Genomic DNA, 23878 nt, shown 5'->3' with positions numbered 1-23878 from the left:
TAGTATGTTTCTGATAACAACAAACTTTTGTATAAATATGATGTTTATATCGATAATACAAATCATCTTCTCCCATTCCTCTACATGGTATGAGAGCAATGATCCAAAGAATAAAAAAACTTAAGATCTCATCGATTTTTTTTTTCTTTCTCTTGTTTTCTCTGCAATCTCTCTTTTTGCCACCATGATATCCGAAGTTTCTTCTAGTTCTGCTGAATCCTCCCCTGCTTTCAACATCTCCAAACCTCACAAAACTTTGATCTCTTCACATGATCAACATATTTATATATGAGTTTGTTGTTATCACAAACATACTAATACGATAAGGTGAGATCTTTATAAGATATAGACTTCACAGATTGAACTTGGTATAGGGCTCTTACTAAGTCATGGAACTCATATTATATACATGGTATCAAATACACTTATACCGACCGAGTAGTCATATTATATTCTTATTGGTCACGGAGTAGAGGGCTCTTACTGCGGCTGCTTCTAAGGTTAAGTGGGTTAATTCTCTTATGTCTCAACTTGGTATTCAGTCCCCTGTCACATCGGTTCTGTTTTGTGACAACGTTGGTGCTACCTACCTCTCTACAAATTTGGTGTTTCACTTTCGGATGAAGCATTTGGCTATTGATTATCATTTTGTTTGTGAGCAAGTACACGCCAAGCAACTGCGAGTTGTTCACATTAGTTCTGAAGATCAACTGGCAGATGCGTTAACTAAGCCTCTGCCTCGTCAACGGTTTGACACTCTTTGTAATAAGATTGGACTCTGCCACCGACTTCCATCTTGCGGGAGCTTATTAATATAGATATGATATGCTTCAATCTGTAAAGTCTTTTATCTTATAAAGATCTCACCTTATTGTAATAGTATATTTGTGATAACAACAAACTCTTGTATAAATATGTTGGTCATGTGAATAATACAAATCTTCTCCCATTCCTCTACATCGAAATGCTAAATTAGAATAACAATAAACAAAAATCATATGATTAAAAACTAGAGAAAATATCAGTTACAAAACACATGTGTTCAGCTATAAGGTAAGGTAAGCCACAAATTAGTTACAAATTGGGTCAAATATCGAATTGTAAATCAACCATAACCCTATTCCGCCATAATATACCAATCTATTCCCCATATTTTTCCACTTGCTAACGACTTCTATGTTGCTTACGTTTTCTTTCATGATGTCATACCTTTTTTTTTTTTGTCTTGCCGGAGAATATCGTATACGAAAATGTGATGATAAATGCTCAGTGGTTCCTACAAGGAATCCATTAATGGTGGTTTAGACTTGAGACATGGAATTTTTTGTTTTCATCTTCTAAAAGTCATCTTTTTAACTAATATAAGACTATAAGTAAAGTCTTTGCATAGCATATTAAATTTCTCCACACCAGACGATAAACTTTGTTAGGAAGTTATACTCCTTCCTACTTTACAACAATTCTAAGTCATTTGTTTGTAGATATTAAAACCGAAACGTAACTTTTGGATAAATAAGATTTTACAACGTGCGGTCTAAGAGTAGAATATCAAGGACATTTTCTAAAATTTTTAGCAAATCTGTTAATGTTAAAAACACATGAACAAGCCACACGTATATAATTATATACCACTAGTAGGCCAACTAGGCCACAAGTCTACATGGAATGTTATCCACCATATGAAGTGTAATGAAAATTAGGACTATGTTAGGATCAGCCGTTATTACAAATTGTGATAGATTCGAATTCCACACGTATTAAACTCTTTGAAATGGTAAATAACTAATTTGAAGAAGTTGATAGAACTAAATAAATATATCATCAATTCCAATTCCTTAATCGTTAAACAAAGAATATACTATATAAAAAAAAAGTAGGCATGTCGATATGCCACTACGAGGCCAACGGATGTTAGATACATATATACTATTACACCGAAATTAAATGAACACGGACTATACACACTTTATACATACATCCTATTTGTAAAACAAGTCATCTATGTTGGCCGTGACGTTTCCAGGTCAGGTCCATGACTAAATGACTCTGATGTTTTAATCTTTTTTTTATAAAAAAGAAAAGAAAAACTCGAAACGGTTTCGATTTTGCTGTTCATAATGTTTCCTAGTAGACTTGACTTTGTTTGGTTTTTTTGTTCTTTTAAAAATATAATTTTGAAGATTTCGTTTCGTACTAGGAGGCTATATATTTTTCCAAAAGAGTTTTGACCCTTGGCAGCAATTTACTCAAATTACACTTGTTTACTGATATTTAGTATTTCTTCTTATGGATTATATATTTATCTCAAAAAAAAATACTAAATAAATACTCCTCTGTATCGTAATAGATGATTTTTAAATTTTGACTAAGATTAAAAAAAATAAGAAATGTTGTATTATTATTAATTACTTTTGTTTTATATTTTTTTTAATACTCATTTACTCATACTTTTCTCACACTTGCCATTCAAGTACATGAATATATTTAATTATTTATTAGAAAAATAAAAACATTAATTAGTTATTTGATTTTAAGAATAAAAATACATTAAATACATTAAAGAAATTATCCTTTATGATACAAAAAAATCCTAGAACATCATCTTTTATAATATATAAGATTTGAATGAGTTCCGTACACCTTTCTTTAATCATAAATTACATTAAAAAGAATATTATGTAAGTTTTAAACATAAACAATTAAACTAATTCCCCTAATGTAAGGATATTAATTTAGAAAATCTAAGAAAATATTTACTTACTTCTTTTTTTTTTGGTTACTTAGATACTTTACCTAATGTGGCTTGATACTTTTTTTTATAGGTAAGTTTTGGAGAGGAAGTTTGTATTCAATTGTATATCTTTTTCACTCGTTTTCATTTATATTATTGTGTATAACTTGATTTAAAATTTGATACGTTCAATTAAAAAGTATTAATATCGATTTCATTGTAACTGCTTCGCTTTTAAAGCTGTAAATTCCGGTGAACATGACTTTCGTTGTCATTGCTAGAGCTGTCAAAATGAGCGAGCTGTCCATGATCTGCCCATGTCCAATTCATTATGGACGGGTTATGGACAAGTCCATATTTTGAACGGGCTTAAATGGGCTTAGTCCGCTTTTGCCCACGGACAAAACTGGACGGACAGCGTGGACATTGGACGGCCCATTGGTCTGAAAATTTTAGGTTAAAATCGATTTGGGGAAAACACAAATCGATTTCTTATTTTCTTGGAAGCTCTTCTTCTCCTAAACAGAAATCGATTTCTTCAGTTCTTCTCCTCGATTTCTTCAGTTCTTCTCTTTGAAATCTTCATTTCTTCTCCTCAAAGCTCTTCTTTAGTTCTTCTCCGCAAAGCTCTTCTTCAGTTCTTCTCCTCAAAGCACTATCGGTAAGATTGTTTTCTCCTATGTATCGATTGAATTCGATTGAAACTGGGTTTGTTTGAATTCGATTGAAACTGGGTTTGTTTGAATTCGATTGAAACTGGGTTTGCTTTACTTAGATTGAAACTGGGTTTGCTTCTCTTTCAATTTTGGGAGAGACCCATTTGAGATTTATGTTTCTTCTCTTTCGATTTGTTGAATTGTAGAATAGCTTCCTTATAGATTATTGTTTGTGCTCTTGACATAGATAACACTTGTTTATATATAGATAACACTTATTGGTTTTGGTTATTTCATATGGGTGATACACTAAACCTTGAAGATGATTATATGAGTGGAGATGATTATATGATTGAGCATGATATGAATCCGGATGAAGAAGAACATGTAGGAGAGGAACGTGTAGAAGCAGATTCAGTAGCTAGTACGGTTGATAAGAGGACAGGCAAGTCTACAGGTAAACGTAAAAGGTCAAGGTGTTGGAAAAATTTTGAAATTGTTGGAGATAAGTTGGATGATGGTAGGAATAATCTTAGATGCACCCGTTGTGAGCATACTTATTGCCTTGATCTTCGTAGAAGTGGCACCAATACTCTCTTGCGTCACATGGAATCATGCTCAAAGACTCCAGGAAGCACTCCTTCATGTGGAAACAGAAAGTTAGATATGATGGTGTTTAGGGAGATTATAGGATTGGCAATCATAANTGATACACTAAACCTTGAAGATGATTATATGAGTGGAGATGATTATATGATTGAGCATGATATGAATCCGGATGAAGAAGAACATGTAGGAGAGGAACGTGTAGAAGCAGATTCAGTAGCTAGTACGGTTGATAAGAGGACAGGCAAGTCTACAGGTAAACGTAAAAGGTCAAGGTGTTGGAAAAATTTTGAAATTGTTGGAGATAAGTTGGATGATGGTAGGAATAATCTTAGATGCACCCGTTGTGAGCATACTTATTGCCTTGATCTTCGTAGAAGTGGCACCAATACTCTCTTGCGTCACATGGAATCATGCTCAAAGACTCCAGGAAGCACTCCTTCATGTGGAAACAGAAAGTTAGATATGATGGTGTTTAGGGAGATGATAGGATTGGCAATCATAGAACATGATTTGCCTTACTCTTTCGTTGAGTACAGAAGAATTAGAGAGGCTTTTCAGTATGCAAATTCCAACATCGAGTTTTGGTCAAGAAATACTGCGGCTGCTGATTGCTTAAAGATCTACGAGAAAGAGAAACTGAAGCTTAGAAAGATGTTGGGTGAAGTTCCGGGTAGGTTTTGTTTAACAACAGATTTGTGGAGGGCAATCACAATAGAGGGATACATGTGTTTGACTGCACACTATATCGATAGTGGATGGAATTTGAAGACAAAAATTTTGTCATTTTGTGCATTTCCTCCTCCACATACGGGTGCTGGAATAGCTACAAAGGTGTTGGCATTGCTAAAAGATTGGGGAATAGAAAAGAGAGTGTTCACAATTACAGTTGATAATGCTTCCTCAAATGACAACATGCAAGGAATTCTCAAGAGGCAGCTTAGGAAAAATTTGGTGTGTGGTGGAGAGTTCTTTCATGTGAGATGTGTTGCACACATCTTGAATCTGATTGTGCAAAACGGATTGGATGTGATTGATGGTGCTCTAGAGAAAATCAGAAATAGTGTTAAGTTTGTGAGGGTGAATGAGACTAGAAAACAATCCTTTCAAACATGTGTGGAAACAATGGGAATTGAAGCTAAGGGTGAACTACTTTCAGATGTTTCAACTAGGTGGAACTCAACTCACCTTATGCTCTCAAGAGCAATCATCTATAAGGAAGCCCTTCGGCATCTTGCAGAGATTGATACAAGTTATCAATCTTTCCCTTCTGATATTGAGTGGACAAGAGCAGAGTTGATCTATGAGCTGTTGACCCCATTTGCAGAGATGACGAATTTGATCTCTGGTTCATCTTATCCAACTGCCAATTTGTATTTCAATCAGGTATGATTGACATAATAACGATGTGATTTGACTTTGATTTAGGTATTCGACATATTAACTTTGATTTGTCCTTGGTTTAGGTATGGAAAATTGAAACTTGGCTGAAAGCTCAAGAGTACTCTTATGATGATGTGATTTGTGAGATGGTGAAAGGTATGAAGGAGAAATTTGACAAGTATTGGGAGGATTATAGTGACATACTTGCTCTAGCTGCGGTCTTTGATCCTAGATTGAAGTTTACCTATATAGAGTATTGCTTCAATACCCTTGATGCGTCAACTAGTAAAGCAAGGGTGGATCACTTGCGTAAGAAGCTGAAGAAGCTTTTTGATGTTTACAAGAAGAATCCAACAAAAACAGCAGCAGGAAGTTCAAAGTCAAACAATATGGAGCAAAACATTCTTCCTGGATATGGTGTAAGTGTTTTGTTTAAACTACTTTGTTTTTGTATCGATTTTGTTTCTGCTACTTAAGTGTTTTGTTTCTGCTACTTAAGTGTTTTGAGCTGCTGCATATTTGTGTTTGAACTGTTTCAGGACTTTTATGCTTTCATCTCCCAAACAGTTGGTGCTAATGGCAAGTCAGCATTAGACAAGTACTTAGATGAACCGGTTTTGGGACATAATGGCATTTAAGAGCTTGGATGTTTTGAAATATTGGAAGGATAATGCAAACCGTTTTCAAGAACTGTCTTCTATGGCTTGTGACATCCTTAGCATCCCTATTACGACTGTAGCTTCAGAATCTTCGTTTAGCATTGGAAGTCGGGTGTTAAGCAAGTATCGGAGTTCACTCCTTCCTTCTAATGTCCAAGCTTTAATCTGCGCAAGAAATTGGCTTAAAGGTTTTGAAGAGATTGTTGATCCATTCGAAGAAGGCAAAGAAGGGGAAAGAGAAGGAGAAGGAGTTTGAAATATGTGTGTCATTGTGTTTAAAATATTCTAGATGTTCATGTTTGCTTTATTGCTTTTGGATGTTGATCATTGTGTTTGGATGTTGATCATTGTGTTTGGATCTTTTATGTTTTATGTAATTGGCAGCACAAAAGGATCACTTATGTTTTATGTTCTAAACTAATTACACCATTTTTTCTCATCTTACAAAATTTGTTATATGTTGTCCAATGGACACCCATGGATAACCCATAAAAATATGGGCATAAGTGGACATGGTCGTTAATGGACCGGATGTTAATGGACACGGACAGCTATTTGTCCAAAATCAAATTGGACAATGTTGGACGGGTCAAAATGGACGTAAACAGCCCATTTTGACAGCTCTAGTCATTGCTACGAAACTTCGTAGATGATACGTAATGACCGACTAATCAACTAACTATAAACCCAATTGAAACTATCATCTTTACATCATCAGCTCTCTTATTTTGCAATTCGTATTGGCTTTACAACATTGCCTTCACAAAACAAAAGATTTTATACAATTTCCTGGTTCTTTTTTTTTTTTTCGTCTTTTCGGTTTAGTAATTCCGGTTTAAGAAATACCAAGAAACAATGAGAAGAAACGTTCCTGATCATGCAGAGAAGAAGAAGAACAAGGTGGTAGGCGTTGAGGTTCTTCTGGAACTTCCCAAAACCCTAAGCAAACCAAACAAGAAGTGGCAATTAGCGTTCATCAAGATCTACTGTTCGAGAACTCTCCTCAACTGCGCCAAACACGCTATCCGAAAACCCGGTTTGTTGTTCCCTCGTTCCCTTTCTTACACCGCCATTGATCTTGACCACCATCAAAAAGATGATCATCATGGAGATCACTTCAAGATTGATACTGAAACCTTAAACGATCTCGTCAAGAACAAGAACCAAGAGAAACTTGAGTCTCTTGGTGGTCCTAACGGCTTAGTCTCGGCCTTAAAGACTAACACACGTGTCGGTATCAACGAAGAAGCTGATGAGATCGAACGTAGGCGTTTGACGTTCGGGTCTAATACTTACACGAGACAACCATCCAAGAGTCTCTTCTATTTCGTGGTGGAAGCGTTCAAGGACCTCACGATACTCATCCTTCTCGGTTGTGCAACGTTATCTCTCGGGTTCGGTATCAAAGAGCACGGAGTGAAAGAAGGATGGTACGATGGAGGAAGCATATTCGTAGCGGTGTTCTTGGTGGTAGCTGTCTCTGCGGTCAGTAACTTTAGACAGAACAGACAGTTCGATAAGCTCTCTAAAGTAAGTAGCAACATCAAGATCGATGTTGTTAGAAACGGACGTCGTCAAGAGATTTCCATCTTTGACATTGTCGTCGGAGATATCGTTTGTTTGAACATTGGAGATCAAGTTCCAGCGGATGGTGTGTTCGTTGAAGGACACTCGTTGCACGTTGACGAATCCAGCATGACTGGAGAGAGCGACCATGTCGAGGTTAGCTTAACAGGAAACACATTCTTGTTCTCCGGGACTAAAATAGCTGATGGGTTTGGTAAAATGGCGGTTACTTCTGTCGGAATGAACACAGCTTGGGGACAAATGATGAGTCACATCTCTCGTGACACGAATGAGCAAACTCCATTGCAGTCTCGTCTAGACAAGCTTACTTCTTCGATAGGTAAAGTTGGTTTACTTGTAGCTTTCTTGGTTCTTTTGGTTCTGTTAGTCCGTTACTTCACGGGAACCACGAAAGACGAGAGTGGAAACCGTGACTATAATGGAAAGAAGACGAAGAGCGATGAGATAGTGAACGCTGTGGTTAAGATGGTTGCAGCAGCGGTTACAATCATTGTGGTTGCGATACCAGAAGGATTACCATTAGCTGTGACATTAACATTGGCGTATTCGATGAAGAGGATGATGAAAGATCAAGCTATGGTGAGGAAGCTCTCTGCTTGTGAGACAATGGGCTCTGCAACGGTTATTTGTACTGACAAAACCGGTACTCTGACGCTTAACCAAATGAAGGTAACTGATTTCTGGTTCGGTCTCGAGTCAGGAAAAGCTTCTTCTGTGTCTCAGAAATTGGTTGAACTGATTCATCAAGGAGTTGGGATGAATACTACAGGGAGTGTGTTTAAGGCTAAGTCAGGAACAGAGTATGAGTTCTCTGGTAGTCCAACGGAGAAAGCGATTCTGAGCTGGGCGGTTGAGGAGTTGAAGATGGATATGGAGGAAGTGATTGGAGAACATAACGTTGTTCATGTGGAAGCTTTCAATTCAGAGAAGAAGAGAAGTGGCGTGTTAATGAAGAAGAAGAATGGAGAAGTTAATGTTGTTCATTGGAAAGGAGCTGCTGAGAAGATTCTAGCTATGTGTTCAACGTTCTACGATGGTTCTGGAGTTGTGAGAGAGATTAAAGAAGATGATATGATTCAGTTCGAGAAGATTATCCAATCCATGGCAGCTAAGTCTCTCCGTTGCATCGCCTTTGCGTATTCAGAAGACAATAAAGACATCAAGAAGTTGAAAGAAGAGAAGTTGAGCTTACTTGGGATTGTTGGAATCAAAGATCCATGTAGACCTGGAGTAAAGAAGGCAGTAGAGGATTGCCAATTCGCTGGTGTAAACATCAAAATGATCACTGGAGATAACATTTTCACGGCGAGAGCGATTGCTGTAGAGTGTGGGATCTTGACACCTGAAGATGAGGTTAACAGTGAAGCAGTGGTAGAAGGAGAGGAGTTTAGAAACTACAGTCAAGAAGAAAGGTTAGCAAAAGTGGAAAGAATCAAAGTAATGGCGAGATCTTCACCGTTTGATAAGCTTCTAATGGTGAAATGCCTAAAGGAGCTAGGCCATGTTGTGGCAGTTACTGGAGACGGTACTAACGATGCACCGGCGTTGAAAGAAGCTGATATTGGACTTTCAATGGGGATTCAAGGTACAGAAGTTGCGAAAGAGAGCTCTGATATTGTCATCTTGGACGATAACTTTGCTTCTGTTGCAACGGTTTTGAAATGGGGGAGATGCGTGTACAACAATATTCAGAAGTTTATTCAGTTTCAGCTCACTGTCAATGTAGCAGCTCTTGTGATCAACTTCGTGGCTGCGGTTTCAGCTGGAGAAGTTCCTTTGACAGCGGTTCAGTTACTGTGGGTGAATCTGATCATGGACACACTCGGTGCATTGGCTTTAGCTACAGAGAAACCAACAAACGATCTGATGAAGAAGAGACCTATAGGGAGAGTGGCGCCATTGATCACAAACATCATGTGGAGGAATCTTTTGGCTCAAGCGTTTTATCAGATCTCTGTGCTCTTGGTGCTTCAGTTTAGAGGAAGATCAATCTTCGATGTGACAGAGAAGGTGAAGAACACTTTGATCTTCAATACCTTTGTGCTTTGTCAGGTGTTCAACGAGTTTAACGCGAGGAGTTTGGAGAAGAAGAACGTGTTCAAGGGTTTACACAAGAACAGGCTCTTCATTGGGATTATAGTTGTGACTGTGGTTTTGCAAGTGGTGATGGTTGAGTTTCTCAAGCGATTTGCTAATACTGAGAGGTTGAACTGGGGTCAATGGGGAGTTTGCATTGCGATTGCAGCTGCATCGTGGCCTATTGGATGGTTAGTGAAGTCTGTTCCTGTTCCAGAGAAACACTTCTTTAGCTACCTGAAATGGAAGAAGAGATCATGAAAGAGCCTCTTAATTTGATCTTACATTATGAAGCATTGATTTTTTTTTTTTTTTTTTCATTTAATATGTTTAATAGATTTGAAATAAAGATTGAAACAATTACATAGAAAAGCGTTTTTACAATAGCATATTAATAAAGTGAAAACTCAGATTACAATCTTCTAGAACGGGCCAAGATTGTCTTCGTCGATGAAGTCTCTCTCTGCCTCTCTCCACTCAGTATCCAACACGACAAAACGAACTGTGGCACCAATCTCAATCTTGGACATGTTCTCATCCATGAAAAACGAGTTCTCTCCGGGAATGAACTCATAACCAGACATTTTCAAGTGAGATAGGTAAATGGTTTCATAAGGACCAGAACTCAAAAAGACACCGAGCTTGTGCACCTTGTGAACCACACCATGAAGAACTTCTCCTTTAAACATCTTAAAGCAGATTCCATTGAAAACCACGGGAAACACATCAGTCTGTTCCTTGATCTTACCCTCGCCGACTGTTTCAAGAATCGTGGGTGTTACGAAGTATCCAAGATCTTTCGTTGCCTTCTTGCTAGCAAAGACATCGAGTAGACGAACTACAATAGCTCTCTGGAGCATGACGCCAGTGTCCATATCTTCAGCTGGAATCAAAACGTTCCATGGCAATTTGACTTTGATGAACATTTTTTTCTTCACAGCCTGAAACTATGGCATTTCCAAAAGAATCAGAAGTAGCCAAATCACATTCTGATTTGAAGTGTATTCTACAGAAAACAATCAACTTGAAGTTTTCTTTCAGACATTTTAACAAACACTTTGCATGCAATTATAGAAATGAAACTCTACAGTTAAGAAGAATCAAAAAGTTGACTTTGATGTCTTGTTTGTTAAAAAGAATCAAAAAGAAATGAAACACTTTGCATGCAATTATAGCTCTCTTGAGCATGACGCCAGTGTCCATATCTTCAGCTGGAATCATAACGTTCCATGGCAATTTGACTTTGATGAACATTTTTTCTTCACAGCCTGAAACTGTGACATTTCCAAAAAATAATCAGAAATAGTCAGATCACATTCTGATTTGAAGGTTTTGCATTCTACCAAAATGATCATCTTTAAGTTTTCTTTCAGACATTTTAACAAACACTTTGCATGCAATTATAGAAATTAAACTCTACAGTTAAAGAAGATTCACAAAGTTTCCAACTTTTCATTAACCATCAAACCAACATTGATTTTTATTACCACCAAGCTTAAACCAGTTTGTATTTCCAAAACGTTATAATATCATCGTTCTTCTTCTTCACAAAACCCTAAGACTGAAATCTACTGAAAAATTTGGTTTGACAAATCAAAAGCTCTAACCTGAAAGACGAAACTAGAAGCTGTAAATGGAACAACTTCGGAATCAGCAGACTCCTCCAATTTCCACTTGCTTTGAGGATCAACGAAGCGTCGGAGAAGACAACACTGTCCGTCGCCGTTGAGAGGAGACCACGCGTAAGTTGGTTTCCTAATTTATAGGCCCATTACTACAAATGGGCGACACATAAGTCTCATCCATTAACTTATATGGGACCAATGTATATCTCACCTAATTTGCATTTCAGGTTCTATTCCCACGTCTGTTAAATCCAAACATTTTATGTCTAATCTGTCACTCACTAAACATAAGACAAAGTTTGTTGTGTCGTCACAAAGTTTCGGAAAACGATTAGATGTTAGTTGAATTGAGTTGGCGATCGATACCCTTAGTTTGGTGAACTGTAACTCTTTTACCTCATCATTACTTTGTGTTGAGCAACAACTGGTCTTACTCAAACTAGGGAGAGAATGAGAATGAAGTTTTGTTTGTTAATAATATATCCACGATAGCCTATCCGAAAAAGCATGTCCATAATTATCTGTTATGACCTTCATCCTTCGTTCTCTTTGCTTATTAGATCTATAAACAAATAATAAGAGTTTTGATTTTGCGTAGTTACCCTTCTTTATCAATCTTTGTGGGTAAATGTTAAGAAATTCAAACCACATGCTGTATCCCTAATTGGATACGAATCTTTTCTCTCGCCATTCCTTCATGCCTAATAAGAAGTTTTCATAACTTTTTTCTACTATGTATTCAAAAAGATGGTTCAATGTACCATAAAATTAAATAAGTTGGAACAACTAGGATTTATGTGGAATAAGTGAAATCATAAGTTTTGAATAATGCATGCTAGATTTATGTGGTATGTGAATGATATAATTTGATTCACTATCATCTGTTTATAGGCTAGGAAATGTTGGCTAATCATTATCGCAATTTAGGAATTTAAATGCTTGATTTTTGAGGTTACAAACTAATTAAACCTATTTCCTACAGGAATTTAAAATACAGGCCACGTAATTTATTTTAAATTCAAAATCCGATTTTACTACAAAGTTGATCTCAATAAGTGTTATCGTTTATAAATTATAACACGTACATGTATTCGCACTAAGCTAAACTAAACATGTATACACAGGCCAAGATAGACTTTTGCTTTTTAAAGGAATGAAATATAAATTTAAACTCTGGCTTAAAACCACGGGAAAGACAGTTACGCAAGTCTGGTCCTTGATCTTACACTCGCCGACTGTTTCAAGAATTGTGATGAAGTATCCAAGATCTTTTGTTGCCTTCTTGCTAGAAAAGGCATCGAGTAGACGAACAACAATAGCTCTCTGGAGCATGAGGCCAGTGTCCATATCTTCATGACTTTTTATAAAAACACTTTTCATGCAAACAATAGAAATGAAACTCAACAATTAACGAAAAAAATCAAAAATCAAAAATCAAACTCAATAAGCATAGAGTTAAAGTCATCAACCAAACTTTCGACTTCCTCATTCAATTGGATATAGTGGCCTGTATTCTCCAACCAAAATGCATGAACAACTTGTTTTCTGTAAAAGAGCTACGGACCACTATATCCAGATTGAACAATGAAGTAGATAGGTTTGGTTAATTAATTGAAAGCTACATGCCACAATATTAACCATTGTGGTTGTATTTTTGTTCTATAGATTTTCTTTTGTAGAAAAAAAATTGACATTTAATCTTCTTTTGTGCATCTCTCGACCGCAACTAGTTTGACTGGTTTGAATTGGCAAACCATTCAAACTAGATCACTGTAGAGAGACGACACACCAAAAGAAGACCACATGGATTTAGGAACGCATCAAAAGTCAAAAAAAAATTTTCTTTGTTTCTCTTCTCTTCCTCTCGGACCAAAATCTCAAATTTATGGTAGAAAATAACTAGTGGGGAGGAGGGGACGTGGAATGAGTTGTAAGTGCTAAAAATTAGGGATCATATTTTTAGTACGTATCCCCTAATAATTAATTCTTATTTCGATTTTTTCCTTTTAAGTCATGGCAGAAGCAAAGTTGATAAAGAAATTAAATCTGACTTTAAATCAAAACCGGTTACACAAATCGTAACCTCCCAAATATATATGCGATTTTTTCTTTTTCCAAACTGATCCTCTAATTCACAGAATATTGCAATATTAATTAAAGATTTACTTGCAAGTTACAACATACTAAATAGAAAAATCGCATACAAATTTGGTAAATTCTTATTAGCGTAATATACGCACTATTAACATCAATATCAATATTAATCAATCACGATGGATACGTATATTGTTGATGATAGAATTAAATATTTGTTTATATAAATAACTGCATAAATGACTAAAACTTGGATTATATTTACATTCCAAAATTTATATTATTGTCAAAGATCTCACAATTACATTCCATATATTGTCCCTACTACCAAATATAGGAAGAAGAATATGAATTCGGATCTGGAATAATGATTAACTTTCATTTTTCGGGGATTGTGATGAGTTCATTATCAAATCTTAGAAAATTAACCTATAATAACAACGTAAAATTAAATAAAATCGTCATAAATGCATGTTCCCATATCTCTCTATATATAACTCGTAAGTGTTTCGATTATGTTTCATTGACAAAACAAATAATTAAAAAAAATGGCTTTCTCATACAAATCTGTCTGTTTTATATTCTTGTGTTTGGTCGTTTTCTTGATCCCAAGTATGCAACATAATCTACATTTTTTATTTAAATTTATATGATATGCTTATTTATATATTATATATACTATATTTTTAATTTGTTTTATTTAATATTACAGATGTTGCGGAAGCTGATGTTACACCGAATACCGATTATTGGGTAGGTTCTTGCATTACAACTAAAGACTGCATCATAAAATGCATGAAGGTAAACTTGAAGCACGGAAAATGTTATCAGGTGTCACCTGATAATCCTGAAAAAACATGCGCTTGCTATGTAAACAAGTTGTGAACATGTTGTCTTTGAAAGTATAATAATAATATTATCTTGGAGTAAGTTCATTTTATTTGGTGCAAATAATAACTTAATTTAATCGTAAATAATCGCAATCACTAAGTTTGTAACCCATTGATGATAAATTTGTAGAGGTATTAAGAATTACTCAAAATGTTGCACCGCCTTCTATTTAACTTCTCTATATATATCTAGTTTGAATTTTGAAGCTGTAAAAATCAACCCCAAGCTGCTAATATTTAATAAATCTTTTTTTTGTGCAAATTTTAGTATATGATTCATATAAAAATTCATTCATATATCTGTATGAAATCGTACTACCAATTTTGCATATAAAATATTCTCCAAGCAATCATTTAAAATATATGCTACGAAAAAAACGCATGCAATGCTAACTAAATTCTCAATATTTTTACGATTGAATAAAAGAAAAAAGATATTCAACAAATTATTAGAAAGTTTTCTGCGTGTGAGACAATGACGGCTGTACCGATAAAACCGGTACTTTGACGCTTAATCAAAGCTTTCTGCGTGTGAGACAATTAGGCAATAGTAACGTATATATTCAAATTGCCAAAAAGCTGGATTTATACTTCAGATTTGTTAAGATTACGGAATTAATATTTTGATAGATTTTGGAATTACGTGGCTATCAATTTTTTACGAAGAGGCGAGATTTTAGGATGTTATTAACATCATGTTAATGATGATATAGATATTTTAGGAAACAATCAATTTGTTTGTCAAGCGTAATATAATACTGCCTTGATTGTTTTGATTTTGTAGTTGCTTAATTTATGGAATCTAAATTTGAAATTTAAACTATTATTTTTTTAATTGTCCATCAAACCAACATTGATTTTACAAACAAGCTTAAACCAGTTTGTAGTTCCACCATCGTTATTCTTCACAAACGCTAAGACTGAATCTACTGAAAATATTGGTTCGAAAAAATCAAAAGCACTAAGCTGAATGAACTGAAAGACGAAACTAGAAGCTCTAATTGAACAACTTTGGAAAACAGACTCCAATTTCCATCTGCCGAGGAGCAACGAAGCGTCGGAGAAGACAACACAACACGAAATGAGACAAATTCACCTGATTGTTTATGGAGACAAAAACGAAATATTCTCAATGATTCATGCTTATGCCGTGAATTTATAGAAAGTTACATAAGCTGCTTTTATTATATATAAAATAAAGACAATCGTTTCATTCATAAAAAAAACTATCTTATGCTAGCTGACATTTGGTCTTTTCTTTTAGTGTGTCTCTCCAACTGATTGCTTTTCTCCTTGACACCAACTTAACTATGCTCTTCATCATTGTTTGAGCTTCTCTCGGTCACTTCCGGGGTTTTGTTTTGAGATATCACCTTCCACACAACAAAAACAAAACCCCAAAGTTAACAACTTTAGATTCAATTTGCAAAAAAAAAAAAAAAATCAAATTAATAATATATCACAGTCAAAGCCAAAATCGAAGATCATGGATGTGTCAGTAAAACCAAATCAAATTTTGTCTATAAAAACAAAAATATTAAGAAACAGTAGGGACCGGGACGTGACTATAAAGACAAGTGAAATAGAGGAGAAACTTACAATTTTCTTATCTAATTCATTCCGCAGCCTCATGCGTTCTTCCATTAGTTTCCTTTTATCCTCCAAGATGTCTGAATAGCTCTTTTGCAAACCTGTTTTTATCTTGTGCAGGCTTTTGCACATACCCTTAACTAACGTGACCTATTAATACAAAACAATCCATATAATTTCCATAGTAACTAATAGATCATGTGGACTAACCCGAGAAACAGAAACAGAAGAGATGTATTCGCAATAGGAAGAAAAATACAGCCACAAAAAAGCCTTGCCTCTTTTGTTAGTCTTTTTTTTTCGTCTTCTAATTTTGCATTAGTGGCCAGTAGCTCTTTCACTTCTGTATTCTCCAAATCTAGAATAGTTTAAATTAAAGTTAAGGACTGCAACTTAAAAAAATATATCACAGTCAAAGCCAAAAATCAAAGATCATGGATCATGGATGAGTGAGACACTAAAACCAAATCAATTTTTGTCTAAAGCCNAAAAAAAAAAAAAAAAAAAAAAAAAAAAAAAAAAAAAAAAAAAAAAATCGAACATCACTCTTACCCATGGAATAAGAATGTGTGATTTCTACCGTTGCACCAAATCACTGAAAGATTGTAAAGCTGAATGATTATATTGAAAGGAATTACTGAAAGACGAAACTAGAACCTCTAATTGAACTTACTGAAAGACGAAACTAGAACCTCTAATTGAACAACTTTGAAAACAGACTTCAATTTCCCTGTGCCGAGGAGCAACGAAGCGTCGGAGAAGACAACACAACACTATCCGTCTTTGTCGGGAGGAGACCACGTAAGTTGGTTTCCTAATTTACATGCCCTATGAAAGGCCCATAACTACTGCTGGTATGATTACTTTTTTGTCGAATGAATTCATTATGGAGTCAAAAATGAAAGATTCAATGATTCATGCATCTATTACACGTAAAATTTTATAGAAAGTTAATTAGCTGTTCATGTTATATATAAACACAATCGTTTCATTCATATAGTACAAAGTTTCAGACCGAAATATTACAAGTTTCGTAAACTGTCTTGCAAAACGAAACAGTCTTTCTCTGTAATTTATTTGGAAAAAGGTCCAGCCTAATTATACATAGGCTTTCTCCCTATACAACAATGACTGTTGCCACAAGGCTCACAATACAAACGTTACAACTTGAAACGAAGCACATACAGTTTTGTCTTTTGTCTTAAACCGGAACCACTTCCTGTAGTCTACCATTACCTGCTGGAGTCAAGCTCTCATAGTAATCCACCAGAACTTTCCATCCACCTGGGCACATGAAACCATCTGGCGGGTTTTCGTTGTTCTTTGCCAATGTGCGCATCTGAAAGAAATCGAAAAACATTTAGAGAATTTTTTTTTCTTGTAAGTATACAATGAAGCGATGAAGGATTTCACAATGTAGTATTTCTCTTGGGGACTGATAGATTTACCTTAGTGCCAGAGATGAACAAGAAATCTTGAGGCCTTGACGGATCGAAGAAAGCCATCTTGCCTTGCGTCTTGTCATATGCAGCAACCTGCCAAAATTGAACCAAGGAATCAGATCTCAACATTTGCCTGAACAAAAAGGGGTGAATCTTTTTCAATTGTGTTTTCTATATACCTTGAAAGGAAGGATATTGAGCCGTTCGAGTCCTGGTGCCATGCTTAGTACTTTCTTTCCATGATCAGCATCGTAAAGATCACGTTTCTCTACGGGATGACCCATCCCAGCTGGATCACGACCCACAATGTAAAAGTTAGCACCAGCATTGATTCTAGCCTTGGCATGCCATTGCACTTCGGTTGGACCAGCGTAATGCATAGGAGAAGGGAAGATCGAAACCACTGTTGTCTCTGGATCAAGAACACCGTCCTCTAGCACCTGTATTAGAATCATAAACCCATTTAGTATAACAGCAATTGTTGTTGCTCTCACTCAGATACACACAATCAATAAGCGTTGTTTCTTTACCTTCTCGTGTTGCTTCATCCTCCAATCTAAAGGAACATCATCAGCCTTTGTGAATCCTCCTAACGGATGAAGCAAAAGGATAGGGTTTTTGTATCCCATCTCAAGAAGCCTCCTACGTGTATCAGTCATTAGAAGAGCATGACCATTGTGAACCGGATTCCTCAGCTGGAAAGCAAATACAGCATCCGCGTTACGCTTCTCCAGCTCTTTACGTAGCTCAGCAGGCGAAAGCCTGAAACGGTCAAGCCCATCGTTGTATTTAACTGGCTCAAGAACCTCAAGATCACCACCAATAAGCCAGTTTCCAGCATTGGTTATCGCCTCTTGTACATAAGGCAAACCTGGAGCAGTCGTACCCCAAGTTCTAGCTATCCTTTCTTCCTTTGGATGCTTGTAAATCTCAATGCTGATCAAAACAGCAACATACAAGTTTTTGAGTAACTAATTATAAATCCATATCCAATTTTCAATCATGCATCTATATCATTTAATGACTATTGTATCTACAGTGATGCATAAACAGAGTATTCAGCTTTTGTCAAACGAATCAGATCTAGTCTAACAACTACAATATCAATCAACACAGATAAAGCTAAATCTCAGTTTCTTCTTCTTCATGAATCAATCAAATCTGATTCGAGAGAATAATAGAAGAACTTACTCGGTGAGGATAGCGACGGGGTTACCATCGGAACCAACAAGAGCGACACGTTTAGAATCGCCGATGAGTGCCTTTTGCTCATCGTCGATAGCGAGAACAATAGGAACAGACATGTTAACAACGGATCCGTCGTCAAGACGGAGCGAGTTGAAATGAAGAGTTTGGAGGAACTCGGATTCTCTCATGAAACCTCCGAGTGGACTTGCCCAGCCTTCGCTTAACACGTGCATCCATTGCAAGTCAATCGCCGTTAGCTCGACGCGAGGAAGCTCCGCCGCCTCGTGTTTCTTCTCCCGCCGTTTCGGCTCTTCCACGATAAGCTCCACAAGCTTACCTCCGTCAGGCGCGATTAATCCGGCTCGGACTGATCCCACGCCTCCACCGCCGCCGCGACGGCGTAGGGATTTGGAAGGGAAGGAAACGGCAGCGAAGGGGAGATCGGAGTTTGGGGATGATGATTTGGTGAGTGGTTGAGATAAGAATGGAGTTTTGCTTAATACTGCAGCCATGGAAGCCATGTTTTTGAAAGGCTTGTTAGGCTTATATGGCTGCTACTTCAAGATGGAGGAGAGAGAGCTTGGAGATGGTATGGTTTGTTTGTTCCCATTTCAATTGGAAAATGAGATTTGGTGTTTGGATTGGCTTTATAGAGTTAATAGTAATTATTAAGGACCGTATCTACGAATATTATTATTATTATGTACCTGGACGGGTATTAGTTATTTAATTAATTTTATTCAGTGTATGATTATATTAATAGTAGTAGTAGTGTGTGACATATATTATAACGAGGTTACCTTATTGGTATAGCACAGAGTCATTGTATATATATATATTTTTTTTGGTCAATACGTTTCTTTTGTATTTAACTCATAAACTATAAATGTCATAATCGAACAAAACATATAATAGTAATTATTTTTATGAATAAATTTATTTTTATGTTTTGGGACATGTTAGATAAAAGATATATCCAGAGTAATTAGATAAATATGAATAATTTTGTATGTTGTTGAGGAAAGAAATAAATAAAAGTTAGGAAACTGTGTGGTGAGGACCGATGCTACAGTTGAATACATCCCAAGAATACGGTCAGGTTCGACCACGCATTTGCTTACTACACAAACCACTTGATATTAGAATATTAACACCACTCGATCTGCCACGTCACATCACGAATATTTGTCCCCTTTTTTCTCATTTTTTTTTTTTAGAATAATACTATACTAGTACTACTTTTGGAGTAATCAAATCTCATTTAAATAAACAAAAATTGAGCTAAACATTAAAATTTATAGATGTAACACACTCATGCCATGGCTATATTTACTTTCTTAAGAATTTTATTCAATTGTTTGATTTACTTCATTTTTTTTTTGTAGATTATTCTCTCTTATTATTATCTTATATAACCCATTCATTTTTTTTTTCTTTTTTCACCATTCATTATTTACGATCTACTAGAACGTGAGTTGGATAAATTTAGTTATAATTCTATGTTTCCAATTTTACTCTTATCCGTAGGATCGTAGCTATGTGTGTCTATCGGCTCTTGACAACGACGATACGAAAAAAAACTCGATGTAATTTGATAAAGATTGGAGCATTATTGAGTTGGATATTATTATTAGAGTAGAATTATGTTAATATTCATATTGTCCTTTTTGGTCTTTTATGTGTATATCGTAAGTACCTCTGTAGGTTAATTTGTGATGTATATATACAGCTCTAGGAGCCGTCGAGATAGATACAGAGAAAGCTTTATATTTGTTATTTTCTGACATGGTATCAGAGTCTACACACGCTGGCCCGTTAACTAGTTCGGCCCGGATAGAGACCCGATCACCCATTAATTGATGGCCCAAAGGAAGGCCCCATTCCATCGAGATAGCTAAAAAAAGAGAGCATTATCTCGAAGGGGAGTGATGGATTCTGTCGAGATTAATGGCTAAAAGAGCCATCATCTCGAGGGGGCGTGTGGAAAAAAGATCCCACATATGATAGATGTAAAGGGACTTGAGTAATATATAAAGGGTTAGGGCCTTTCCACTCATTGCCAATTGGTTTTGAGTTGGAAGCCCATAGTAAAACTCTAATTTAACATTGCCAATTGGTTTTGAGTAACATATTTTCTTACTATAGTAGATGATTTTTCTCGTAGAGTGTGGCTATTTTTGATGACGGAAAAGAGTGAAACATCTATGCATTTAAAACAGTTTATGGCTATGACTAAGCGGCAATTTGACAAAAATATTAAGCGAGTACGTAGCGACAATGGAACTGAGTTTATTTGCATGAAGGGATATTTTCTAGAACATGGGATTATTCATGAGACTTCGTGTGTTGGAACTCCACAACAGAACGGACGAGTAGAACGCAAGCATCGCCCATATCTTAAATGTGGCTAGAGCTCTTCGATTTCAAGCTCATCTTCCTATTGGATATTGGGGGGAATGCGTACTTGCTACTTGTTATCTTATTAATTNCTCTAGGAGCCGTCGAGATAGATACAGAGAAAGCTTTATATTTGTTATTTTCTGACATGGTATCAGAGTCTACACACGCTGGCCCGTTAACTAGTTCGGCCCGGATAGAGACCCGATCACCCATTAATTGATGGCCCAAAGGAAGGCCCCATTCCATCGAGATAGCTAAAAAAAGAGAGCATTATCTCGAAGGGGAGTGATGGATTCTGTCGAGATTAATGGCTAAAAGAGCCATCATCTCGAGGGGGCGTGTGGAAAAAAGATCCCACATATGATAGATGTAAAGGGACTTGAGTAATATATAAAGGGTTAGGGCCTCTCCACTCATTGCCAATTGGTTTTGAGTTGGAAGCCCATAGTAAAACCCTAATTTAACATTGCCAATTGGTTTTGAGTAACATATTTTCTTACTATAGTAGATGATTTTTCTCGTAGAGTGTGGCTATTTTTGATGACGGAAAAGAGTGAAACATCTATGCATTTAAAACAGTTTATGGCTATGACTAAGCGGCAATTTGACAAAAATATTAAGCGAGTACGTAGCGACAATGGAACTGAGTTTATTTGCATGAAGGGATATTTTCTAGAACATGGGATTATTCATGAGACTTCGTGTGTTGGAACTCCACAACAGAACGGACGAGTAGAACGCAAGCATCGCCCATATCTTAAATGTGGCTAGAGCTCTTCGATTTCAAGCTCATCTTCCTATTGGATATTGGGGGGAATGCGTACTTGCTACTTGTTATCTTATTAATTGAACTCCATCATTGTTGCTTAAAGGAAAAACACCGTATGAAATGCTTTACGGACGCTCTCCACGTTATGATCAGTTAAAGGTTTTTGGGTGTTTATGCTTCACACATAATCAACATCATAATGGTGATAAATTTGCGAGTCGGTCCCGACGTTGTGTTTTTTTGGGATATCCATATGAGAAGAAAGGGTGGCTGGTTTATGATCTTGAGGAAAAAAAATTTCTAGTCTCTCGTGACATCGTCTTTTGTGAAACATCATTTCCTTTTCACGATAACATGACGTTGGAACCGTCACATGATTTGGCTGAGATACCTCCGTTAATTCTAGCTCCTACGTCTACAGACACTGTTGGTGTTGTTTCTCCTTTCGCTGCAACGGATGTGTCTCCGGAATTTAATACACCAGATGTGATTCTCGAAACTGAGCCAACACCGGTGGTTCCAAATAATGCTACACATGCAGCTGTTGGCGTTGAGCCTACGGCGGAACAACTAGTTGTGGTTGATCAACTTGGTTCTACTGTGTGTGATGCTAGCCACGGTTTCTCTCCACCTATCGCTCAACTTGGTCGTGACTGTCGAGAAAAAAAACCCTCGGTCTTACTAAAANATGATAGATGTAAAGGGACTTGAGTAATATATAAAGGGTTAGGGCCTTTCCACTCATTGCCAATTGGTTTTGAGTTGGAAGCCCATAGTAAAACTCTAATTTAACATTGCCAATTGGTTTTGAGTAACATATTTTCTTACTATAGTAGATGATTTTTCTCGTAGAGTGTGGCTATTTTTGATGACGGAAAAGAGTGAAACATCTATGCATTTAAAACAGTTTATGGCTATGACTAAGCGGCAATTTGACAAANAGATGCATTGATCAGTTATGGTTTCACACAATCATGTTCAGACTATTCTCTTTTCTCTTATGTACGTGATGGGGTTCAGTTGTATATCTTGGTATATGTGGATGACTTGGCCATTACGGGAAACGACGGTGATGCTATTAAGTTGTTTAAAGCTTACTTGAGCTCAAGGTTTCATATGAAGGATCTTGGTGCTTTGAAATATTTTTTGGGTTTGGAGGTTGCACGTAACTCGTCAGGCATATACCTTTGTCAAAGAAAATATGCATTGGACATTGTTTCGGAAACAGGTCTTCTTAATGCTAAACCGGTGGATTTTCCCATGGACCAGAATCACACCCTAGCCTTGTCTAAAAGTGCACCTCTTCATGATCCCGAACGATATAGAAGATTGGTTGGTCGCCTGATATATCTTGCGGTAACTAGACCAGATTTGGCATACTGCATTCACATATTATCTCTACNTGGCTTTTGTACGTCGTCTCCTAATCAGGTGTGTAAGCTTCGGAAATCTTTTTATGGGTTAAAGCAAGCACCGCATTGTTGGTTTGCAAAATTAGTAGATGCATTGATCAGTTATGGTTTCACACAATCATGTTCAGACTATTCTCTTTTCTCTTATGTACGTGATGGGGTTCAGTTGTATATCTTGGTATATGTGGATGACTTGGCCATTACGGGAAACGACGGTGATGCTATTAAGTTGTTTAAAGCTTACTTGAGCTCAAGGTTTCATATGAAGGATCTTGGTGCTTTGAAATATTTTTTGGGTTTGGAGGTTGCACGTAACTCGTCAGGCATATACCTTTGTCAAAGAAAATATGCATTGGACATTGTTTCGGAAACATGTCTTCTTAATGCTAAATCGGTGGATTTTCCCATGGACCAGAATCACACCCTAGCCTTGTCTAAAAGTGCACCTCTTCATGATCCCGAACGATATAGAAGATTGGTTGGTCGCATGATATATCTTGCGGTAACTAGACCAGATTTGGCATATTGCGTTCACATATTATCTCTATTTATGCAGACTCCTCGTGAAGACCATTGGGACGCAGCAATGCGGGTAGTGCGTTATATCAAAGGGACTGCAGGTCAAGGAGTTCTTCTTAGTTCGGCTTGTGATCTACATATTCGTGGTTGGTGTGACTCTGATTATGATGGATGTCCGTTAACTCGTCGTTCTTTATCTGGTTGGTTTATTCAGCTTGGATCCTCTCCTATTTCATGGAGAACGAAGAAGC

General features: G+C 36.5%; 4 protein-coding genes across 5 annotated transcripts; 2 read left to right on the top strand and 2 right to left on the bottom strand.

Annotated features, from left to right (window-relative positions):
* On the top strand, positions 3685 to 6291 carry LOC109125695 (zinc finger BED domain-containing protein DAYSLEEPER-like). Its single transcript, XM_019228109.1, has 4 exons — positions 3685 to 5379; positions 5460 to 5795; positions 5916 to 5990; positions 6043 to 6291. Exons 1-4 carry the CDS (start codon positions 3685 to 3687, stop codon positions 6289 to 6291), a joined length of 2355 nt encoding a protein of 784 aa, XP_019083654.1.
* LOC104787920 (putative calcium-transporting ATPase 13, plasma membrane-type) lies at positions 6781 to 10045 on the top strand. The gene has a single exon (XM_010513581.2). It carries the CDS (start codon positions 6891 to 6893, stop codon positions 9957 to 9959), a length of 3069 nt encoding a protein of 1022 aa, XP_010511883.1. The 5' UTR covers positions 6781 to 6890; the 3' UTR covers positions 9960 to 10045.
* Positions 10057 to 11457, bottom strand: LOC104787904 (DNA-directed RNA polymerase IV subunit 7-like). Of its 2 annotated transcripts, none has more exons than XM_010513565.2 (2): positions 11306 to 11457; positions 10057 to 10972 (listed from the first exon to the last, which is right to left on the bottom strand). In XM_010513565.2, exon 2 carries the CDS (start codon positions 10622 to 10624, stop codon positions 10121 to 10123), a length of 504 nt encoding a protein of 167 aa, XP_010511867.1. In that variant the 5' UTR covers positions 10625 to 10972; positions 11306 to 11457; the 3' UTR covers positions 10057 to 10120. The 2 variants fall into 2 exon arrangements, with proteins under 2 accessions (XP_010511867.1, XP_010511875.1); XM_010513573.2 differs by having other exon boundaries at positions 10057 to 10645.
* On the bottom strand, positions 16868 to 19155 carry LOC104787894 (ATP sulfurylase 1, chloroplastic-like). Its single transcript, XM_010513553.2, has 5 exons — positions 18531 to 19155; positions 17870 to 18275; positions 17519 to 17779; positions 17346 to 17432; positions 16868 to 17236 (listed from the first exon to the last, which is right to left on the bottom strand). The coding sequence occupies exons 1-5, from the start codon at positions 19046 to 19048 to the stop codon at positions 17099 to 17101; spliced, it is 1410 nt and encodes a 469-aa protein (XP_010511855.1). The 5' UTR covers positions 19049 to 19155; the 3' UTR covers positions 16868 to 17098.

The sequence above is a fragment of the Camelina sativa genome, chromosome 1, assembly GCF_000633955.1.
Source record: "Camelina sativa cultivar DH55 chromosome 1, Cs, whole genome shotgun sequence".
Lineage (NCBI taxonomy): Eukaryota > Viridiplantae > Streptophyta > Magnoliopsida > Brassicales > Brassicaceae > Camelina > Camelina sativa.
Note: the sequence above shows the minus strand (reverse complement) of the source record. Positions and strands in the feature narration are given on the sequence as shown.

What these genes read in the sequence shown, in the direction of transcription:
- LOC104787920 (XM_010513581.2), top strand. Translation starts at nt 6,891, where the DNA reads ATGAGAAGAAACGTTCCTGATCATGCAGAGAAGAAGAAGAACAAGGTG.
- LOC104787904 (XM_010513565.2), bottom strand. Translation starts at nt 10,624, where the DNA reads ATGTTCATCAAAGTCAAATTGCCATGGAACGTTTTGATTCCAGCTGAA.
- LOC104787894 (XM_010513553.2), bottom strand. Translation starts at nt 19,048, where the DNA reads ATGGCTTCCATGGCTGCAGTATTAAGCAAAACTCCATTCTTATCTCAA. An exon ending in GGATGAAGCAACACGAGAAG is followed by an intron (nt 17,780 to 17,869) that starts GTAAAGAAACAA and finishes ATTCTAATACAG; the next exon opens with GTGCTAGAGGACGGTGTTCT. An exon ending in TCAATATCCTTCCTTTCAAG is followed by an intron (nt 17,433 to 17,518) that starts GTATATAGAAAA and finishes CAATTTTGGCAG; the next exon opens with GTTGCTGCATATGACAAGAC.